The sequence below is a fragment of the Pyricularia oryzae genome, chromosome 1, assembly GCF_000002495.2.
Source record: "Pyricularia oryzae 70-15 chromosome 1, whole genome shotgun sequence".
Lineage (NCBI taxonomy): Eukaryota > Fungi > Ascomycota > Sordariomycetes > Magnaporthales > Pyriculariaceae > Pyricularia > Pyricularia oryzae.
In genome coordinates this window covers 5,287,640-5,308,993 of record NC_017844.1, presented here as the reverse complement: position 1 = coordinate 5,308,993, position 21,354 = coordinate 5,287,640, and the positions used below count along the sequence as shown (strand labels likewise).

Sequence of the window (21,354 nt, the reverse complement as noted above, 5' to 3'; positions counted from 1 at the left end):
TCCAAATGCCGTTTGGATGAACAAGGCCCCGCCCCACTCAATAGAAAGGGGTACAGCTGATTGTGCGCTAGTTGCAAGGTCATGCACAAACAAAGTCGACAACTCACATGGCAGAGGCTGACTTGGATTCCAAGCCACTGACGATGGTCGCCTGCCAAGCAACCATGGCCCCTCCAAAATCGTCATCCCGGTGCTTCCAGGTGGGACCTGCCTCTGTTCCCGATCTACGCGGCGCCGTAAATCTCGGTACTTATTCGTCGTACCTTGGTTAGACGAGACGATATTGTTGCAGTTAATTTTATAAATTTTCATAAAAGGCGCATCTGCCTCCTAATCTCTACAATCTACGCGCCATGGGTTTCGACGCCTGGTCCAAGAAGCTTACCAAGGCTTCCGAGGCCACGCAACAATTCATCAACAAAAAATGGCAAGTTAAACCAAGACTTCGTCTTTCACGACAGAGCGAGGTCAACCAATCAACTCACGCAACCTCTTTGTCTGCTTTTGTCACTCACCACCCTCACCATTTACTGACTCGATATTCTGACACGGGCGCAGGGAAGAGGGCAAAGAAACCATTAATGAGCGGCGCGCTCGTGCCGCCGCAGAAGAAGAGGCGGCCAAGGCGGCAGCGGCCGAGGCCCAGCTGGCCAAGGAGCGGAATGAGTTCCTGGCTCCTATCAAGGCCAAGCTAGAAGCCAGCAGCAGCCCCGCGCCCAACCCGGCCGAGGCTCCCGCGGCTGAGTCAACGGCAAGGGACGCGCCGGGTGCCGCGACGTCGTACCACGACATGGAGCAGCCGCTCGAGTTCAGCCGCGACTCGCACAAGGCCGTGCTGCTGGTGACGACGCCCATCGAGTTTGGCCCCATCGAGCTGAGCAAGCAGTCGTACCGGCTCCTGGCACGGCACGTCGGCATGAGCATGGACAGCATCTGCCACTGGGCACTGTGCGTCATCGACCGCGGCGTCGGCAAGAGCTGGGCCTACGACCTCATGAGCGACCGTCTAGAGCTCAACATGATCGGCAAGAACGTCTTTCGCATCAACGAGGTCACGCCAGAGTACGTCCAGACCTGGAGCTCAGCCTACTACGTCGGCGAGACCACAAAGTCGCACGAAGAGGTCAAGATGCTGGGCGAGACGCACATGGCCCTGAATCCAAAGTACAGCCTCCTCGAGAGCAACTGCCAGCACCTGGCCGAGACGCTGATGAAGGCCTTGTGCGATGGGAGAATCGTGAGCCAGCACAAGCTGGATGAGGAGCTGAAAATGGTATCCCCCAAGATGGCCATGGACATGATGATGAACAAACTGGATTTCAAGCTGGATAGCTCAGACTCCAAGGGAGCTGTGGACAGCAATGAGGTCAAGAACGAGGTTAATATTATTGGGGAGCTATGGGGAAGGGTGAAGAAGTACCGCAACGATGACAAGAAGTCGGGGAAGGAGGAGAAGGAGAAGAAATGATGAATGACCATGATGAGAAGCGAGATCTAGACTTGGACTTTTCTATTGCGATACCTCATGGACTCAAGGACACGTCATGCTTTTGCAAGCGGACTTTTGTTTTTGCATGAGCCAGCATCTAGTCATGATAACGATGATTTAATGATTAAATGGAATAATTGATTTGTACGACTGGGTCCGGTATAATTGGAGACTGTTTGGGTAACGACGTGCAAAAACACACTAGCAAGCAGATGGGTCTAGGCAGTAAACCCTTTACACCAAGCAATTACCTCAAACGGTTGAACCATCATAGTTGGGAATCAGTCCATAAGAGCGAAAGTCTAGGGTAATAATATCTATATGGTATCTGGGCATTCTGAGGATTCGTGGCGGACATGCAGAACACTAAGACTATTTATACTATGTCCCTGGGCGAACCAACACACCACTGTAGCTTTGGACAAAGGTGAGGTAGGTTTACTGATACAAACGTGATTTTGATGCAATGCGGCGCATGAAATAAAGAAGAGCAAGCCACGCCAAATTCGACAGTAAGAAAAATATAAAAAAACAAAAAAACTCGGCAGTCCTTCCCAGAAATTTGGTAAAATATTTTTGAGTGCGATGTCCGCACCTCCACCCCTCCCTCACCCGTAAGATGGCCGAATGGCTGGCTGTGTTCCAGGTCCCATCCTATGCTCTCAACCAGTGTCGCCCATAATAAAGCCAACCAGTGCCTCATTATCCCGGCGCACTGAGACATAGGACTCGATCAAGTCCTTTCCCAAGCTCAACCGTCGGTTCCAAACGAACTCCCAGGCCGGGCCCGGCACGCGCTATGCCGTATGCTGTGCCGTAAAAAAACACCACTTTAGACCGAACAGTCAAGCCCCGGCCTGGCGTCGTCAAATCATTAATTCTTTCCCTTGGGCGGTTATACCGCTTCCCCAACTCATCTAACCCAGCTTGGCGTCGAGGTCCTTCATCAAGGCCATGAGCTCATTCTCCTCTCCCTCCATCTCCAAACCCTTGCCGACCCACTCCCTAGCCTCCTCCAGCCTGCCCATCTCGATCAGGCACTTGCCTCGCCTCCACCAGGCCTTGGGGTTCCCCGCCCTCTTGGCCTCGACGCTGGCCTCGGCGTCTATGGCGCCGTCAACCCAGTTCGAGAGCGCCATGTGCGCCTGCGCGCGGTTGGCAAACAGGCTCGCGACCTCCTCGCGCACCAGCTGCTGCGGCTCCCACAGCGGGCGCTTGAGGGCCATCTCGAGCCCGAGCGAGTAGAGCTTGATGGCCTCGGCGAAGCGGCCCTTGCGGAACTCGGCGTTGCCGCCCTCGCGCATCTTGTTGACCTGCGCCGACAGCTTCGGGTTGACGGGGATGGGCGGCGGCGGCACGGCGTGCGGCTTCTCGAGCCCCAGCAGCGTCCGGTGTAGGCTGTTGAGCGTCGCCAGCTCGGCGTCGAGCGCCCGCGACGGGCTCATGCTGCTGATGGCTTTGGACTGCGGGTCGATCCGGATGGGGAGGAGGGTGAAGGTTTCCTGGTCCGACATGGTTGCGGTTTGTGTATGTGTGTGTGTGTTTGTGTTTTTGGTGCCGTGGATTGTGGTGGGCGGGATGTAAGCGCCGCTTCGTCAATGACTGTGAGACCCAGTCCCAGCGCTTTTTTGTGATATCGTTTGGTTGTTCGTTGTGCACGCTGTAATAAATTGTATTATCGGTCTGTAACGAGACGAGAGTTGGTTGCGTGTTGCGAAACCTATATCTGGCGGCGCAAGAGGTGATACGTGGTCAGTGATCTGCCGTCGTTGGATAATTTGAAGATGCCTGTCATTAACCTGCAAAGTACACATGTACCGTTTCGCACATGGCTGTCGTTTGCGCAACTCCAGACACGTGTCGGCGGAGATAAGCTTGCCCATCACCGCCGATAAGCCAAATAGTGGGGCCATTGTGGACGGCATTGGTGGGGTCATCCTTGTTTAACTTGGGTTAAAAGTAGCTGGAACATTTAAAGGGACAGCTGCTTGAGATCTGATTCAGCCCCGCAAAACTGTAAACCCTTATTTTTCCTTTGGCCGTGCCGGCCGATGCAGAAGTTCTTTTCCGACAAGCCGTAAAAAGCCCCGGGGCTGTGCCGTGCCATCCACCGTGCAAGGTTCTGGGGTCCGGGAAAGTCTAAAAATCGCTTCATGGCGTCCCATCGCTGTACTTGTTAACAACCCCCTTGTTGCTTTTCACTTTCTTTTAACGTTGCGTACCCCCTGTTCGGCACCCCCCCCTGTTCGGCACCCTGAAAATCTAACAACGAAATGCCTACTTTTATAAACTGATTTAAATATAAAATTATCAACGGACAAAAATACAATCGTTTTCACGCTTCTCCGGTTCATTAACCTCTTCTTCATCAGCTAAAGGTTCCAAATTTTCTATATCATTTTCCTGCAATCCAATTGTTAATAACAATGGTGCTAACAGGGGATATAGGGGTAAACCCTAGGTGCGGCGTGGTAAATAACCAGTGCTAAAAGCGCTGAATAATAGGTAGAAATGCACTATAATTTTGGTACTGATAAATAATTGGTTGGGGGAGATTTTGCTTTATTTCCCTTACATACTCTCCGACATCGAAGTGGGGGTCCGCACGCCAGAAAAGGTTCCGGTGCCGCGAATGAATTTCCGAAAAACTAATTTGTATGGGTTTTTGAAAAAACACCCTCATTTGCATACAAACCATCTCTGGGTTTGCATTTAAACGTTGACTTGGTGAAATTTTCAACCCGGTACAGGGTAGCTGACTCGCAGGTGCAGGGTGGGTATTAAACCCGGTACAGGGTAGCTAACCCCACTCGCTGACCTTTAAATTGCATTCCTGCATTAACAAAGTAACGGAATTCCACCATTCCCCACTCCACTTCGGCACTAAATAAAATTGGCTATATACAAATAAAAGTGGGCTTATTACATGCAAAATAATGCATATAATTAACACCCCCTCTCTTTTGCTACTTAATCCAAAAATAAAGTCGGAAAAGAAAAGTACGTAAAATAAAACCCCCAAAACAAAAAAACAAAAGAAATTCCCCCTTGTGTCCCAACCCAACTCGAACCCCCGGTGCGAACCCCCTGGATGAATAAGCCCTTTGTACCAAACCCCCGATTGACTGAACCCCAGATTGGACGAACCCCCGAATTGAAAAAGACCCCCAGAATTGTAACAACCCCCGGATTCGAACCCACGACCTACAGATTATAACCAACGGAACTTACTACTAAGCCAGGTAGCTAATCTGGCTGTTCGTTGTTGTGGATCCCAGAAAAGTTTAATATATAGGGTAGATTAAAAATCGCTAGGTCGCCCAAAACGCGAGCTAATTAAATTCGGATTCGACTTCGGGTATAAGGTCGGTATAAGTTGTTTAATAATCAACCTGAGCAGGGTAGGTTTGGGTAGATCGGTTGGTGTCGGGCTAACAAAAATCCAATAATTGCAAACAAAGGAGAAAAATGGTGGTAGTTAGCTAACGAACTAACTAGGTGCCCTACAATTCAATAGGTAAAAACTAAGTTTACAGGGGTTTTAACCCTATAAGCTCTAAAAAAACCTTGTGAATTGGAAGCGTTAGGGGCTTTGTAAGGCCGTCAGCGGGCATTTGTTTGGATTCCAGGTATTTTAGGGTCACTAATCCTTCTGTAACTAACTCCCTTACGTAGTGAAATTTTAATAACGTATGTTTAGTACGTTGGTGGTGCGTAGGGTTGTGTGCGTTAGCTATAGAGCCTGTATTATCTCCAAATATTGCAATAGGGCCTTTTACAGGTAGTCCAATCTCTGTAAATAGGCTTTTAAGCCACTGTGCTTCACGCAGGGCTTCCGCTAAGGCGTCGGTTTCGGCTTCTGGGGTGCTTAAAGCTATAGTACTAGCCTTTTTGCACTTCCACGTTATAGGGCCCCCAGATAGGGTATACAAATATCCGTAAGTGGATTTTGAATCTTCCCTAGCCCCGGCAAAATCGCTGTCACTAAAACCAAGTAATTTTAGGCCTTTAAAACCCCCAATCAAAGAGTTAGGTGGTAAATTAGCTTTAATTACCCTATTTCCGTAGCAGATTGCTAGGGATTTAGTACCTGCTAAGTAGCGAAGTAGGTTTTTAGCTGCCGTTAAGTGGATTGTAGTGGCTTTCGTTAAAAAACGAGATAACCATTGAACCGCAAAACCGATGTCCGGGCGCGTTAATAGCATTAAATACATTAGGGTGCCGATAATACGCTGTAACAATTTGATTTCTAGCGCATTTACGGGTTTGCCCCCACTATATTTTAGCACACCCGGCTGTAAGGGAACAGAAATAGGTTTGCAATCAGCTAATCCGAACGTTGCTAATGCTTCCTCTATATACTGACTTTGATGGAGCCAAAGCAGGCGGTTAGGCCTGTCCCTTATAATCTGAACGCCTAAAAAATAGGCTGCAGGGCCCCTGTCTTCCAATGCGTATATTTTGTTAAAACGGGCTTTTAAATCCTGAATATATTGCAATTTAGGACCTATTAGCAGGCAATCGTCAACAAAAGTAACAATGAAATGCTTGGATTTAGCATTATAAAAGACAGCTGGATCAGAGATTAGCGGCTTAAAACCTTCTGTAAAAAGTAGGCTTTTTAGCTTTGTTTGCCATTCTCTTGGGCCCTGTTTCAGACCGTATAGCGCCTTTTCCAACAGTATAACTTGCATTTCCTTTGGATTATAGCCCATTTGCACTAAAATTTTAGCGGTAGTAGGGCTGCAAGATCTAGCCCAATCGCTAAAACCCTCTGGAATTTGCAAATAAATATCTACGTCGGTAAGGTCACTATTTAAAAACGCACCGATAAAATCGATTTGTTCTATTTCCCAATTTTGTGCATTAGCTATAGCCAATAATATACGCCAGGTGGGCGGTATACTAGTGCTAGCAAAAGTCTCGATATAATCTAGGCCTTCGACCTGTAAAAACCCCCTAACAACAAGCCTGGCTTTATACTTTATAGGCTTATTATTTTCATCCTTTTTTAATTTAAACACCGGCCGGGTAGAGATTAGTCTACGGCCTGTATGCATTTTAATTTTAGGGATAAAACGGAAGGTTTTTGCAGTAACGATCTGGTCGAATTCAGACGCTAAAGCTGCTAACCATTTAGCACTTTCAGGGCTTTTTAGGGCCTGTTGGTAGCTATTTGGTTCGCCGTCTTTAGTGGGCTTTTTCTTTGTTTTCTTTTGGGTTTGATAACAAAGATAATGCACGTAATCGATATCCATAGGATCTGGGTTTTCGAACTGCGAATTTAACTCCATATTCTGTATTTTAGGTGCCGAAAACACCGGAACTTCCGTTATTTTAGGTGCTGAATTAGGCACCGCTACCGTTATAAGCTCTGGGGGGCGAACAGTAGACTGTACAGGCCAGGGAGGAACTGTAATTGCGGGAGGTAGGGGATTATTATCCACTGGATCCAAAGTTTTGGCGCTGTAGATTTCGTCTTCAGGTTCAGAATTAGAATCCCCCTCTAAATCTGGATTTTCCCCCTCTGAAATCTGTAGCGTTTCCCCTGGAATAGCCAAATTTTCAGCGGGTATACCCTCTAAAATTTTTACGGTAGAGGTTTTATATACGGCCCGTCTGGCGGGGGCGTAAACCAACGCTGTAGAATTGGATAAATGGGCTAAAAGCCTTACTGTTTCCGTTCGGGGAGCCAATTTGTTGGATTTTTGGCGTTTTTCCAGCGGTATAATAGCCTGGCATACGGTACCAATAACCCGATAATGGCCTAAATTAGGCCTGTGTGGTAATCCAGGTTGAAATTCGGAATAAAATTCCTCGTAGGGTGTTAACTCCCTGTTAGTTACCGCTGTACGGTTAACTAAATCAACCACGGCTGACAGTAAATAACACCATAAATATAGTGGTAGACCTGCCGCTAAAATGGTAGACCTTAGCCTATCCAAAATAACCCTAACGGACCGTTCCGTTAGCCCGTTTTGGCCATGGTTGTAGGGGTTGGAGGTGCTAAAATTAACACCTTTACTTGCAAACCAATCTTGAAGCTCTGTATTTACCTCGTGCCCCCCATCAAAATGAAATTTAGTGGGGTAGCGCCCGTACGTAGCTTTTAAAACCTTAAAAAAGCCTTTAATAGCCACTAAAACCGTAGGTCCGGCTTTATTCCGTAGTGAGATCGACCACCGAAAACGTGATTTTCGATCCACTAATAACAAAAATACGGGTTTTTTATTGTGAGGGTTAGGTTTAAGGGTTACTGTATCACCCTCTATGGAATCGAGGATATTAGGGGGTGTAGGGAGTGCCCCTTTATTTGTACGCCTAACAGAGGTGGCTTTAATGCAAGTAATGCAGGTAATAGCCCTAATTTTGTCGAAATTAGGTAGACCGTCTGCGTTTTTAGCGGTCTTTTTAAGCAATAACAACCCTATATGCCCTAAGCGCCTGTGCCATAACAGGGCTTTTTGGGCCTGGATTTCGTCACAATCGCCTGTAATTCCGTCTCCTTCAGCTGTTACCCAACCATCGGTAGTTCGATTTAGGCTTAAAGGGAGGTAATTTACAGGGGCCTGCACTAATTCCGGTACTAAAGGAGGTTCTAACAACGGATTTCTTGTGTGGGAAACCCCCTCTTTTTCGGTATTAGCCCCTTTTGTATTAGGCTGCTTAAAAGGGTCATCTAGCGGCTTACCGGGCCTACGGGGCCCAATCTCACGTGGATTTTCAGGGGTTTTTGCACTAAATTTCTGCATTACAGGTAAATCTACGGTTATATCCTTATTTTGTTTGGGATTTAACACTTCCGTTACCGTATTTTCTCCCGGTTCCGAATCGGTGTAGATTTTATAGTCGTCTTGGTCTTCAGGGACTATATTATTTAGTTTTACCTCCAACGGGGCTGCGTAGCCCTTTGTAACCCCCTGTAAGGTTAGGCTAGAGGCGGTGCTATATTCACCAATTACACAGGCGTAATTCGAAACCGTAGATGTAGTATTTCGAATAAGGATATCGCACCCTTTTACCTCCAAACAGAACGAATTTTTGGCGGTATTTAGGCGTCCCCACGCCTTGCGATCCCGATCGTACAGGGTATTTTTTAATAATACGCCCCCTGTATTGTAGTGTATTAGCCCACTAACGATATTTATTCCAAACGAGGGGATATATAGCACGTTATTTAACGTAACCTCTCTAAATTCGTCAATTTTGGAGCCATACCGGACCTGTATTTTAACAGTTCCAGTGCCAATAGGCCTAACAGGGCCACCTCCGGTACCGATTTCGACTGTTGAGCCGGGGGTATAATCGGTAAAAAATTGCTTATTTGCAAAGATATGGTGCGTGCTACCTGTATCGTACAGGACCGGGTAGCCTAGCCGTCGGGGCTTAGGGTCCCTATTTACGCCGCTTCCAGGCTTCGTCTTAGCCTTAGAATTAGTTGCTAATACCTGTGGTTTTAGCGTTTTACCGGTATAATCGGGTTCCGAATCCGATTCCGAACATAATTCTATAACCCCGCTAATAGCGGAATTAACCTCCTGTTGCAGTGCCCGGTACGGTAAATTACCGCCCGAATCGCCTGCCTGTTCCAGGGCGTTATACGCTGCGCAAACGCTAACGTCACCTGGAATCGAGCCCGTAAATAACTCGAAATCCATTGAAATCATGGAAGTTCCAGCGTTCGATTCGCTGGAATTGGAGGATTTATTATCTTTTGCAATAGCCGAATCCGAATTAGGGGTTGATTTGCCCTTTTTTCGTGATTTGGAGGTGCCGTCCTGCCCATTATTTTCCTTTTTAGCGTCCTTTTTAGCGCCTTTTTTCCCTGATTTTCGACCTTCAGCCCTGTAATTAGTGGCTTTGGCAGTTGTAGAGCCTGAAATCGAATTTTCGGATATAAGGTCCGCCATAAGGTATTGCAAATTTAATCGATCCGAATTTTGGCCTATAGCCTGCAGGGCCCGTTGGGTACTGCGTTGGCGTTCGGTCCAGGTAGGGAACGTCCCCTCCAGGGCCCGTAGGTATTGATTTCGTACATCGATAGGGCTAATTTGCACGTTGGCATTCGCTAATCTAGCTACCAGGGAATTAAAACGGCTGTTAAATTCTGGTATTGACCCTCTAAATTTCGAAAAATTTAGGGCGTGAAATTCCCGATATAGCGAGTCTCTGCTAATTTCGGGTGCAACGGAATAGCTATCTTCCAGGGTCTTATAGGCCGTTACAGGGCTGGAATGCCATGCAATGGATTCTAAAGGTTCCTTGGTTAGGCTGTCTTTAATAAGCAATAATAGGACTGATTGCTCATGTTCCGGTAGGCTATAGCCAATTTCAGGGTTGGAAATAAATTCCGCAGCTTTTATAGCCCTGAATTGTACTATAAGTGCCTGTTTCCACAGGTCGTAGTTGCTAGCCCCTACTAATTTGCAATTTTCGGGGAAGGAAAATACCCGTTTTGATAGTTCTTTACCTATCCCGTCACCTAGAATTAGGTTACCGGGTGGATTAGGTGGTGCGGTAGCGGTATTAGCGCTAAAAATCTGTGGGTTGGCCTCCAGATTACCACTATTGGGGGTATTAATACCCGCAATACCACTAAAACTAGTGGGTTCACCATTTTTCAGCGTCAACAGAGATGTTAACTGTTGAATTGTGTGCTGAAGTTGATCCAATTGCGTAGTTAACGCTTTTAATTGCAGGTCTTGCGCCTGTAATTTAGCGGTTAGAACTTCATTCGGGCTGGATTCAGGGCCCCTATCCGGTGGAATTGGGCCTGGGAGGCCCGACATAGGGCTGTCTTCCATTGTAGGGTGGCCTGAATTATAGTTAAAAACTAACCTAGTCGCCTAAGGGTAAATACCCCAATCTAGGATTTTCTATAGCCGTTTGCCTTCTAACGGTTACAGGCCTATACTTGCCAAATATAGGGCTTATTGCTATTTTCAATGATCGAATCCACTGAAAATACAGGGTTGGAATCCCTAAATCCACAATTAATGGGTGCCCTGGTATTATTTGTACCGATCCAGGTGCACTAGCGATCGAAAGTTCAATTCGCTAGGTGGGTGCAGGGTAACCTGCAGGGTAATTTGCAGCGTTCGGTTAGTGGATCACTGGGCTATTAGCGGGCGAATACAGGGGTTTTGGCCCTGACTCGTTAGCGCAAACCCTAATTAACGCACTAAAAATTTGAACCAATCGCAATAGCGATGCACAACCCATAAAAACCACACCAAAAATTTTGGGATTTGCAATCGAGCGAGCGCTGCAGTGCCTGAAAATTAGGCCTGAGTCAAACGCTAATATAGCGACCCCTCACTGTAATTACAGGGGGGATAGGTGCTAACGTAGCACCTATAACCAACAATTTGCACAAAAACAGCAATATCTTCGTCAATATACGTGCTGCGGATATGCGACAATAACCAAATTAAAGCCTGAAAACAGGGCTTTCCAATAATGCAAAGTGCGCTTTAGTGCACTAGCTAGAACCTTTCCGGGCTCATAACCTGTTAATAACAATGGTGCTAACAGGGGATATAGGGGTAAACCCTAGGTGCGGCGTGGTAAATAACCAGTGCTAAAAGCGCTGAATAATAGGTAGAAATGCACTATAATTTTGGTACTGATAAATAATTGGTTGGGGGAGATTTTGCTTTATTTCCCTTACATACTCTCCGACATCGAAGTGGGGGTCCGCACGCCAGAAAAGGTTCCGGTGCCGCGAATGAATTTCCGAAAAACTAATTTGTATGGGTTTTTGAAAAAACACCCTCATTTGCATACAAACCATCTCTGGGTTTGCATTTAAACGTTGACTTGGTGAAATTTTCAACCCGGTACAGGGTAGCTGACTCGCAGGTGCAGGGTGGGTATTAAACCCGGTACAGGGTAGCTAACCCCACTCGCTGACCTTTAAATTGCATTCCTGCATTAACAAAGTAACGGAATTCCACCATTCCCCACTCCACTTCGGCACTAAATAAAATTGGCTATATACAAATAAAAGTGGGCTTATTACATGCAAAATAATGCATATAATTAACACCAATAATGTTCTGTTTGTTAACCAAAAGCTCGTTTGGATCCGGAACCACCCTCCTCCTTTTAACCGGCCGTATTGCCTCCAGTTGTGCTTCCAATAAGCTGATTTTTTGCTGGGCGCTAGCCAAAAGGGTATCTTTGGCTTCGAAGCTTTTTTGGACTTTTGCAAATAAAAGACGTGAAGTAGCGTTGGTTTTGTTGGATTGGGAAAGTTTTTGCAGTTGAAGTCGGATATCTCGGGTCGTTTTAGGGGTTTTCCAAATAATAAATAAGTAAAGACGGGTCGTTAATTTTTTGGGCTGGGCTTTCCGGTGTTTTATCCCTTTGCAAACCGTTGTTTTTATCTTTTATAACGTTGGCGTTGCTATTTTCTAACAAAAAAGGGCTTAAAAGTGGTTTAACCAAGTTTACCGGCCATAACCCCGTTGTACGCCAACCAGATTGAATGGTTTTTGCTATAAATGCTTTTAATCTGGCCTTTCGATAACAAAGTAGGAAATTTCGTTTTCCAATAACTGTTGAACAGCAAAATTGGCTAACAAATCCAAGTTGACGTCGATAAGCTTCTTTTAACGGCCCAAAAACCGATAGATCCAATGGTTGAAGAACGTGTGACGAATGAGGGGGTAAATATAGGAGTTGAATATTATTTTGCAAGCAAAGAAGCATAAATTCGTCCGTTATATGTGATCCATGGCCATCCAAAACTAATAACCGCTTTTCAGGGGTTAAAGGTTGGGTATACGGAATAAACACCTTTTTTAACCATTCGATAGCCGTTTGGTTATTTGTCCACCCGTTTTCGGTTGCATGAAATTGCCAATTATCGAAAGGGCTTAAATCCGTGGGAAACTGTGAGGATCAGGCCCCTAGACCTACCCTCAGAATCACGTGAGGATCAGGCCCCTAGACCTACCCTCAGAATCACGACTCGGCTCCACACCGAGCCAGGGATCGGACAAGGATCCACTACCTCCGGATTTAAGCGCGTCTCTTGAGCGCGTCGTTGATTGTAATTTCTCTCTTCTCTTCAGTTTAGAATTTTCGTCGATAGCGCCTAATACACTGAGGTTCTCCAATGTATGCCTGGCCGTGACATAATTCTAAACTCAATATAATTTGCTGGTGAAGCAATTAAAATATATCGTTCAATCCCTTCATTCAATCATTCACTACGTCGGCTGTGCGCGACGGTAAACTAGGCCACAGAAACAGAGGACACCATTCGCGAAATCAATGTCGCCGCGTAAGAATTACGGCCCACCGATTCGCCAATCCCAACGCGTGACAAACGCAAACTCAGCAAAGCCAGATAATTTGGCTTCCGGCACTGCTACTCCCAACACCGAAGACTCGGATCAAAACGGAGAGATTACAGTTGCCCCAGTGAGCCCAGAGCCAGTAGAGCCCGCTCCTACCAGCGCCAACACAGAGCCTGAAGAGCCCGTTGAGCCCCAATCCGACACAGAGCAAGATCAGCCAGTCGACAGCATCGAAGTTGACGGATCGTACGAGTACGAGTCAGTTTCTGAGCACCCAGGAGAGGCGCGAAACCCTCCCCACCAACCTTCTGCCAAAACGTTAGACGGCAGGAACGAAATTCCGAAATTTCCAAGCAGAGCGCCCTCGCCTGTCGTCCAAATGAGAAGCGAAATGGCAGACGAAAGCGAAAACACTGCCGGCCAGGCTACAATCACTCAATCACAGCTGCAAGATCTTTTGGCCACCATTGCCCAACTTAAAGACCAGCTCGCCACCCGGAGTAACAATGCCACCCGTCAAACCCGCGGTATTACGCCTTTGAACAGCGCCTTTGGAGGGGCTGAGTTTAAGCCCCATGGTATCGCTACCCGGACGCAGCAGGACCTCCGGTAAATTTGCAACAGTGGATCAGGAGCGCAGCAGAGGATGTTTTTGCGGAGGACGGACCCGAGGACAATGTTGCCGAGCACGATGCGAAAAAGACACGAGAGCGGAGGAAGGCCCCGAGGAGACACACGTGACAAACTCAAGACTCTGACCGCCTACGTCGATCAGGCCTTAGAGGGGGGTAATGTGAGGATCAGGCCCCTAGACCTACCCTCAGAATCACGTGAGGATCAGGCCCCTAGACCTACCCTCAGAATCACGACTCGGCTCCACACCGAGCCAGGGATCGGACAAGGATCCACTACCTCCGGATTTAAGCGCGTCTCTTGAGCGCGTCGACGATTGTAATTTCTCTCTTCTCTTCAGTTTAGAATTTTCGTCGATAGCGCCTAATACACTGAGGTTCTCCAATGTATGCCTGGCCGTGACAGAAACCATTGTTGTTGTACGTTTTTTCCCTTAAATATAACGAGGGGAGGGAGGGCAACGCCCGTAGCCGATATACATTCGATTATAGTCGTCCAACCACGCGTTCCGGGCTCTTTTCGTTGCAACGGCCGGATCCCGTTAAGCCCTAATACTAGGCCATTAGATCCTTTGCCTTCCATTATACCGGTTTCGTCCATATTCCAACGGTTTTCCGGTTTAATAGCGTTAATAACCGGGTTCGTAATATAAAGCCACCAAGATTTAATTACCTCCGTAGTAGCGCCATTAACCCGGGCGTTATCTATTCGACGGGGCCTTTGGGTTTTAAGGATTGGATAACGAGCCAAAAAACGAGTTATCCAACGTTTTCCAAGGCCTTTTGTCTCTCCGGCGGCTTGAAGAATTCGTTCGGCAAAAAAGCGTAATTCTTGATGCGTTGGCGGAAGCCCTAAAGCTGTTTGGGTAAGTACCCAATCAGCCAAATGCTTTTCCTGTTCCGTGGAAAGCCTTTGAAAAGGGCTTTGTGCTTTTTTATAAGGTTGAGAACCTTTAAGTCGACTTTGAAGTGTAGACCTAGGTATTCCCCATTTTCGGGAGGTTTTTGCAATTGGATTGCCATTATTGACGTCGTTAATTGCAGATATAAGCTGTTTTTCAGTATATTGCTTCATTGGAAAATGGAGAATTAAAATCAGAAAAAAGTAAATCCAAAAGTGACAGATTCATCGAGATATTTATAATAGAAGTTGGAGGATAAAAATAAAAGTGTTGTTATTTTTGGGTGCCGAACAGGGGGGGTGCCGAACAGGGGGTACGCAACGTTACTGCCTTGCGTCAAGGCAACACCCTTGTGCACGCGTCTATCTATAGCCTCCTGCGCAAATAACAACGGCATCAACGTCATTGACTCCCAGCCCAGAGCCCCCAAATGAACATCCTTACCAGTGTCGTGTCGTACCCTAATTTTACCGCAACAATGCACCCATGCCAATGCACATTGACAGATTTGGCGATAGGCAGTCCCCAATCCAATCCACATTTTCAGTAGACCGGTCGCAGCGAGCCTGTTGCGCGCTGATGTCCTGCAAAAGTACTAAAACGGGATAAAAAGCACACACGCACACCGGTCTGGTTACACTCAAGGCACGAATCACCCTCCCGTGCAAGTGATGAGCTAATTATCTCCCTCCGGTGAGACATCGGTCAAGCCGAAATGTTCTCCTTGCATCCACTCTTCCTCCCTTTTCCACTTACTGGTGAGGGGGGCGAATATGCATTGATTACGATTCCCATGCATGATACCTACTCTACCTATTCGTTGCACTGCGGCTCTTGTTTTCCACGGGTATTGCCGAAAGTAATGTTGCTAGCTAGACGAGGTGCGCCATCGGGATCAACCGTTTCCCCTTCTTTGTCTTGCTGTTAGAGTTGTTGCGATCTGCAATCGCTGTCGGGCTGGACCGCCACAGCCAACATTCCTGTCGTGTCATTTGTAATCTGACTGCGTCTAGCTATATGTGTACCTTATGCAGATCAACATGGGCCTCCAAACTTCGAATCCGTCAATCATATGGGATTTTTATATAACCACCAGAGCTAGTTCAAGCATTGCTTCGTGTATATTTAGATACTGCCCTGGTAACCGAAAAAGAGAACACATCCAAAATTACAATATCGCCAAACAGCTTTTATACGTAGTGCGTAGAAACGAATCCTAGCCGCGTCGTAAAACAAAGGCCACTTTATAAATCGTTTTCCTCATCTTGTTACAATCCTATCGTCGTTACTTCGTGAAACCGTGTTCGTTCCTTTCCAGTCTGTCGTGTGGCGTGACAAAGGCCATATGCACAACGCATTTGACTGCTTTGCCGAGATGCCGGTGAAATCTAGCCCAGAAAAACGGCCCTAGCAGACCACCCTTCGATAAACATCTGAGAGACAAAGTAAAGGGGGTCCTCTAATCGCCTGTCTTGCTCACGGGGGTCGTCGGGACAGTTTTCTTGCATGATCGCTAAGTGTCCATAAGTATCACAGCATTAGCATTTCTCAAATACTCGGGTGGCTTGACCACAGAGCCATGTATCCGTCATTTTAACCCACCTGGATCTGTCATCCGCCGCCACCACGGCCAGATGACATGCTTCTGTTCCTGGGTCAGGTACTTCATGGGTGTCCTTTCTGTGTCATGCATCTCGGTGTTGCGAGGGTCTCTGCCGGATTTGAAGTAGTGCCAGTGTGCCAGGAGAGAGGTCGCGCTTCTATGCTGAGCAGCTACTAGAGACGGCAAGGAGAAACGAGTCTTGGGATGCCCAACGGAGTCAGTAGATGCAAAGCTTCTACCGCTGATACGTACATCAAAACTCACGGGCAATTGGTTCTGTCGGGCATAGCGTCCGCGATCTTGGGTGGCCACCGAAATCTCGTGCAGCAGGATAAAGGTCGCTACGTATAGTGTGAACCAGTACTGGGGGTTGTTACTCTTGAAAAGATCGCTAAGTTCCCTCTTAAGCTTTGTTGTCTCGTCTTGAATAATCTTGGTTGTTAGAATACTGTCGATCTGGGCCGTCACCATCCGCGGAAGGGAAATCCGGTCGCCAAGGGGATATCCTGGTCGCAATTCTGGTTCCATGTCTAGCTTATCATGGCCTGAGAGATAGGCTGACCCCGTTGAAAGTCCTGCCAGGGCAGTTAATTGCAGTACTTGGTTTGGAACATTACAGATGCGACTTACTCATGGCAAACCACACCTTGAACAACCTGCTCAGGAATCTGCGCTCCGCTGCCCTCGTATCGTTTGCCGACTGCCGTTGCTAATCTTCAGCATCAAGTCTTGACGTCTCGGTAAAATGATTCTTAGGATCTTACATCCAAGGTGTACCAGTGACGAATAGCCATGGTATACGTATCCCGTATGATGGGGTCGCAGCCGGCAACAGAAGCCGTCATGGCTATGAAAGCATTCTCCTCAATATATCTCGAGATTGCTGTGGCTGTTGCATGGATGCTGTGCAATGCGAAAGGAGCCAGGCGCGTCACCATACCATACCCATCCCAGGTCCACTTCCTATCCAGCACATCGCCGTCTTTTGGTATGAATCTGCGTACTTGGAGTTGAACGGGCACGTGGTAGAACTCGGGAAGATTGGGATCGTGCGTGTAGAATATCTTGAACTCTACAGTCCGGATGGAGCTACTAGCCAAGCAGTCGACGTCGTGCATCTTGGTTCCTGACCACCGTGAGGTGAGGTTGAGACTCCCCTGTCTAGCAAGTTGGAGATCCCTGAGATTGTGATGAAGGCAATCCGCTGACCGGGTTGTCTTTTTGGACGCGGTGTTAACCTTGTGACATTCTATGCAAGGACCGAGGGGATCTTCTGGGTAAAGCGGATCGCACTGTCACCGTCACACATCAATTTAGTGGCGTGAATAAAACAAGTACAAGGCAGAACCTGGAGATCCGTGACATACCCGAAGCTTCTGAGTTCTGCACCGAATACATGCACCCCTCAAGCGCGTTTCTGCAGTCGCCTTTTTTCTCAAAGGATCGAACGGTTTTCGACAAGTCTTGTTCTTACTGGTGCGCTTTTCAGTTCTACCTGGCGTCGGATCATAAGGCTGCTTCAGCATGCTACCCGACCTAGGCTTCATGTGGGATGTCAAATCATCCATGGGTAAAGGCAAAACATCCTGGTAGCCATCTCCGGATACATATTGAACACCTGGTCGGGAGGATGCATAATGGCTCTCCTCATAAGGCTGTGAGCACGCAGGCACCTCGACCCAGGGGTCGCCTGTTCCTCCTCCCATGGCCGCTTGGGATGTCTGATGGGTCTGATGGAGGGGCGAATGTGAAAAGTTACTAGGCGAAGAGTCACCAGCTCTCCGCTCTGGTCGTGTAGGATGAGGGAGTATTATTGTATTCGAGGACGATGACCAATATTGTTCTTGGGGCCGGTGCGCTGAGCTCTGACGATAGTCCGCGTGTTGGAGAGGATGATGATAGGGTGCTGAGCTTGCAGTCTCGGGGAACACAGCCTGATTTACCACAGCAGTAGATGGTTGGTCATCACAGGCACCGGTAGAGTAGTGATATGTCTCCAATGCTGGCAAGATACTCCTTGGAGCAGGCAGTGTAGCGCGAGGTTCCGGATGGCCTGAAGAATATGGCGGCTGTCGAGATTGTGTAGAATTATGACCAGAGATCGTAGGGCTCTCGGCCGAAAAACCACCAAATGTCGAGTCCCTATGCCCTCCAACTTGATCACCAGACAGCAGAAGCGACTGTGTGTTCACAGGATTGACCAACGGAGCTACTTCAGCTTGGAGAAATCTTTCTGCTGCTGGATGCGCAATGTCTTGCTGAGAATCGAAATTCCAGTAATGCTGCGATGGCTCCACGCTCCAGTGAGGAAAATGCTCGTCTTGTTGGCCAGGCTTGCTGGAAGACTGCCCAGAGACGTGTTGCTGTGTCTGTGGTAGAGCCGGCGGGAGAGGTTGAGGGAGCAAATCTGACCCCTTTTCCGAATAAACTTGGGTGTAGTTTGCAGAATCAACTAAGCCGTCTTTGGCCAATATTGGACTGTAACTCTCCTGGGCCTGAGATTCCACCGTGAAACGTAGCGTGTCCGTGTTGTAGCCGAGATAGTGACTGGTTTCGTTGTATGCTTCGCGATCTGACCGACCCCTTGTAGTGGGGTAAGACCGCACTCGACCTGTCTCTGCGGCGACGGAAGGTATTGTAGGGGAATCTGACCCAACCTGGCTTGTTGATTCTGTGGGTAACAGATACACTGACAGAGACGCCGACGAATGCTCGCGCTGATGCGGATTGAATTCCTGCCTGGTCTCTGTAGTCCCTGTGACTGACCTCGACCCTTGATCCAGCCTGCAAATTGGGTTATTTCGCCACCGTCTGCTTTTATTCTCGGTTTTCTAAATGCCATGGATGGTCAGCGCATTTTCGGCAGACGAAGCCACTAAAACACTCTACACAAGAGTCAAGTCATCAACATCCGCCGTCAGTTAGTCTCAACACAAGGCAAAATGTGTGGCCTGGTTAAGCACGCTAAACCAACAAGCTGACAGTCGTTGCTTTAGGCCACCAATCAACAGGGCAAAAGTAGACTAGGAAGCGGACAGTCCCGCAGTTCCTGCAGCGACAGGCCCCGACTTAATCAATGACAGCAAAAATGGAAGAATAAGAAGACGGTGACCCACGGCTCTGCGACGAATTGATGGAGTCTAGACAATGAGAAAGTTGACTCAAAGGAAATCCGAACTTCCATAGAGTCCTACCACTGCGCTTCGTCGAATTGCTCCGTCGGTGCAGTTTGCGCTATACACAACTTTGTGTCCCAACAAACTGATAGGTATGCGAGAGAGGGGATGGTTGGCGCGTACGGCGAGGCATAACTTACCAAACGGTTGCGGGGAAGACCTGGGCTATGGACGTTCATTATGGCGGACCTTTGGGGAGGTGGGATGCGGTAAGGTAATATGTGGGTGTACGAAAACGCCAGCGGAGGCGGCCGATGTCAGAGTAGGCGCTGGAGAGATGTTGCGGATGCTGCTCCGTCAGTCGACCAGGCAAAACTTTCTGTCCCAGGATACCTCGAGGGGCTCCCGTAACAAGCCCCACTGGCAGGATGCGCTCTTTGTGAAACTTTGAAGTACCAGAGCTGGGATTGGTTGATCTGGTGACCGGTGAGTACAGATCGACGTGGACCAGTCGGGTAGATGGTATATGCGTAAAACCTCCTGGGCCTCCAAGAAGGGTTTTGACCGGCCTTCAGAAGTTTGTCTGTAATTGTGTTGCCACTTCTCACCTCTCAAACCAATGCCAGAAATTAGGAATCGTACACAAACAATACACGGACGGCTTATCGATCGATGGCAGAGGAAGGATGGGCTAGTCGCAATGCAGTCACTCCAAGTCAGACCAACCCATTCCTCGTCGGCCTGGGAGAATCTCTGGATGCCCGGCAGCAAAGACTGGCCTTTGTGTTCAGTGACAGCAACCAAGTGGGTAGCTATCCGGCCCAGACTGATCTCCGCCTATAACGCCTTTTTCCCTGGGGTAATATGTCACTGCTACTGAGGATTTTTGGTTCGTGAGGTGCATATAATATGTGCCCTTGGGAACGAACCTGCCCAGCTATGGCCCAGCTGATGGCCATCAAAGTCCTAGCCACCTGCAGAAGTGATGTCGAGTGCGGAGAGTCGGAGGTTGCGAAGTTCGACCCAGCTCGGCTTCGCGGCTTGTCGTCAAGCGCCCAGGACGCCCAGGAAGCAATGCGCAGCGAGCTCAGTGTAAGACGGGATGAGGTACACGAAACTTGAAACTATGGGGAGGCGAGAGGTGTGCGCGGACCGAAAGCCAGTAGTGTTGTTCAAACCAAGCTAGACTCATTGACGCGATTGTGTCGAAGTTTGTGGAAGGAAAGAAGGCTTGTCTGAAAGGAAGTTGGTCTGTCTGCGATGGAACCGAAATCTCGGTGGGTACCTATGCAGGCGGCCACGCGAAGGCAACATCAGGAACAGCGCAGTGATTTTAGACCAAGAAACATGGACATGGGGGTTCGGAGGCATATGAGCGGGAGGGGTCGGCCATGTTTGCCATGATCTTCTGGGTCTTGGAGGGGAGGCCGGTATTTTAGACCATGTGCTGAGCACAAAACATTTGTTTGCGTGATGAGGAAGCAATAAAGCGCTTGCCTGCATACTAAATTGGTGGTGCAAGGCTACAATGTGGGGAGAGGCAATACTGAGTGGGTTCGTAGTGGCCCAGGCAGCCAACCATAGCCAGCAACCTGCAGATCAGGTCGAGGGGTTCATATTGGTGACGCCTACAATTGCTTAATGCATGAATGAAACGCAAACATTAATTTTCTCCGGTCTTATTCAATCGGGGTTGATGCAAATTACAAGGTCGTTTGGCTAGCACCTCGATTAGCAGGTCTGGTATTGAGGTAACGACAGCTTTGTTAACTTGCGAGCGTTGTTCCTTCTTGGATCAAAGCCACCTTGGTAACGTACAGTACGTAATTAGGTAAGGTAGGTAGGTATCAAGGTAGGTATGTTGGTAGGTACCTACCGGTATGTACCCATTGTACAGCCCTCCTGCCTTCTTTGGATCAGTAGCATTGCTCCACTGGTTCGACCTGCCGTTTTCAAATACCTCAAGCGCACCGTACCTAAGCCGTATACGATACGATGAGCCTGAACTTGGGGACGAGCTCGCTTTCCCCATAATATTCCTCGATTGTTTCTACGACCGGATTCAATTCCGCTTGGACCCAGGCCGCTCCTAATACGGAAAGATCGGATAATGGATGTGATTGGATTTTTGTCCTTCAGCTCAGATGCAAAAGAAAGAGCCCTGGCGCTCAGCCAGCGCCCACAACACTGACGTCGGGTCTGGTGCGATTTCGGCATCCGTACCCCCTCTCCACTCTCGGGGTGCACAACAAACAACCTCAATTGCGACCACCTCCTGTATAGGTACCTTAGGTAGGTACCTAGTT

The 21,354-nt window shown here is 48.2% G+C and overlaps 5 protein-coding genes across 5 annotated transcripts; 1 reads left to right on the top strand and 4 right to left on the bottom strand.

Annotated features, from left to right (window-relative positions):
- The first annotated feature begins 55 nt into the window (after nucleotides 1-55).
- On the top strand, nucleotides 56-1,612 carry MGG_05463 (uncharacterized protein). Its single transcript, XM_003710281.1, has 2 exons — nucleotides 56-427; nucleotides 559-1,612. Exons 1-2 carry the CDS (start codon nucleotides 354-356, stop codon nucleotides 1,466-1,468), a joined length of 984 nt encoding a protein of 327 aa, XP_003710329.1. The 5' UTR covers nucleotides 56-353; the 3' UTR covers nucleotides 1,469-1,612.
- Nucleotides 1,613-1,762: 150 nt separating this feature from the next.
- On the bottom strand, nucleotides 1,763-3,296 carry MGG_05462 (tetratricopeptide repeat domain-containing protein). Its single transcript, XM_003710280.1, has one exon. The coding sequence runs from the start codon at nucleotides 3,001-3,003 to the stop codon at nucleotides 2,407-2,409; it is 597 nt and encodes a 198-aa protein (XP_003710328.1). The 5' UTR covers nucleotides 3,004-3,296; the 3' UTR covers nucleotides 1,763-2,406.
- A 650-nt stretch (nucleotides 3,297-3,946) lies between these two features.
- MGG_16370 (uncharacterized protein) lies at nucleotides 3,947-4,409 on the bottom strand (the record flags this gene model as incomplete). The annotated part of the gene is made up of 3 exons (XM_003710279.1): nucleotides 3,947-4,005; nucleotides 4,069-4,137; nucleotides 4,295-4,409. Coding segments are annotated over 3 exons (243 nt in total), but the record flags the coding sequence as incomplete, so codon positions are not given.
- Nucleotides 4,410-11,041: 6,632 nt separating this feature from the next.
- MGG_16369 (uncharacterized protein) lies at nucleotides 11,042-11,504 on the bottom strand (the record flags this gene model as incomplete). The annotated part of the gene is made up of 3 exons (XM_003710278.1): nucleotides 11,042-11,100; nucleotides 11,164-11,232; nucleotides 11,390-11,504. Coding segments are annotated over 3 exons (243 nt in total), but the record flags the coding sequence as incomplete, so codon positions are not given.
- A 3,886-nt stretch (nucleotides 11,505-15,390) lies between these two features.
- MGG_05459 (uncharacterized protein) lies at nucleotides 15,391-20,508 on the bottom strand. The gene is made up of 7 exons (XM_003710277.1): nucleotides 19,249-20,508; nucleotides 17,300-18,763; nucleotides 16,697-17,224; nucleotides 16,563-16,632; nucleotides 16,197-16,507; nucleotides 15,932-16,130; nucleotides 15,391-15,842 (listed from the first exon to the last, which is right to left on the bottom strand). Exons 1-7 carry the CDS (start codon nucleotides 19,285-19,287, stop codon nucleotides 15,718-15,720), a joined length of 2,736 nt encoding a protein of 911 aa, XP_003710325.1. The 5' UTR covers nucleotides 19,288-20,508; the 3' UTR covers nucleotides 15,391-15,717.
- Between the last annotated feature and the right edge of the window lie 846 nt (nucleotides 20,509-21,354).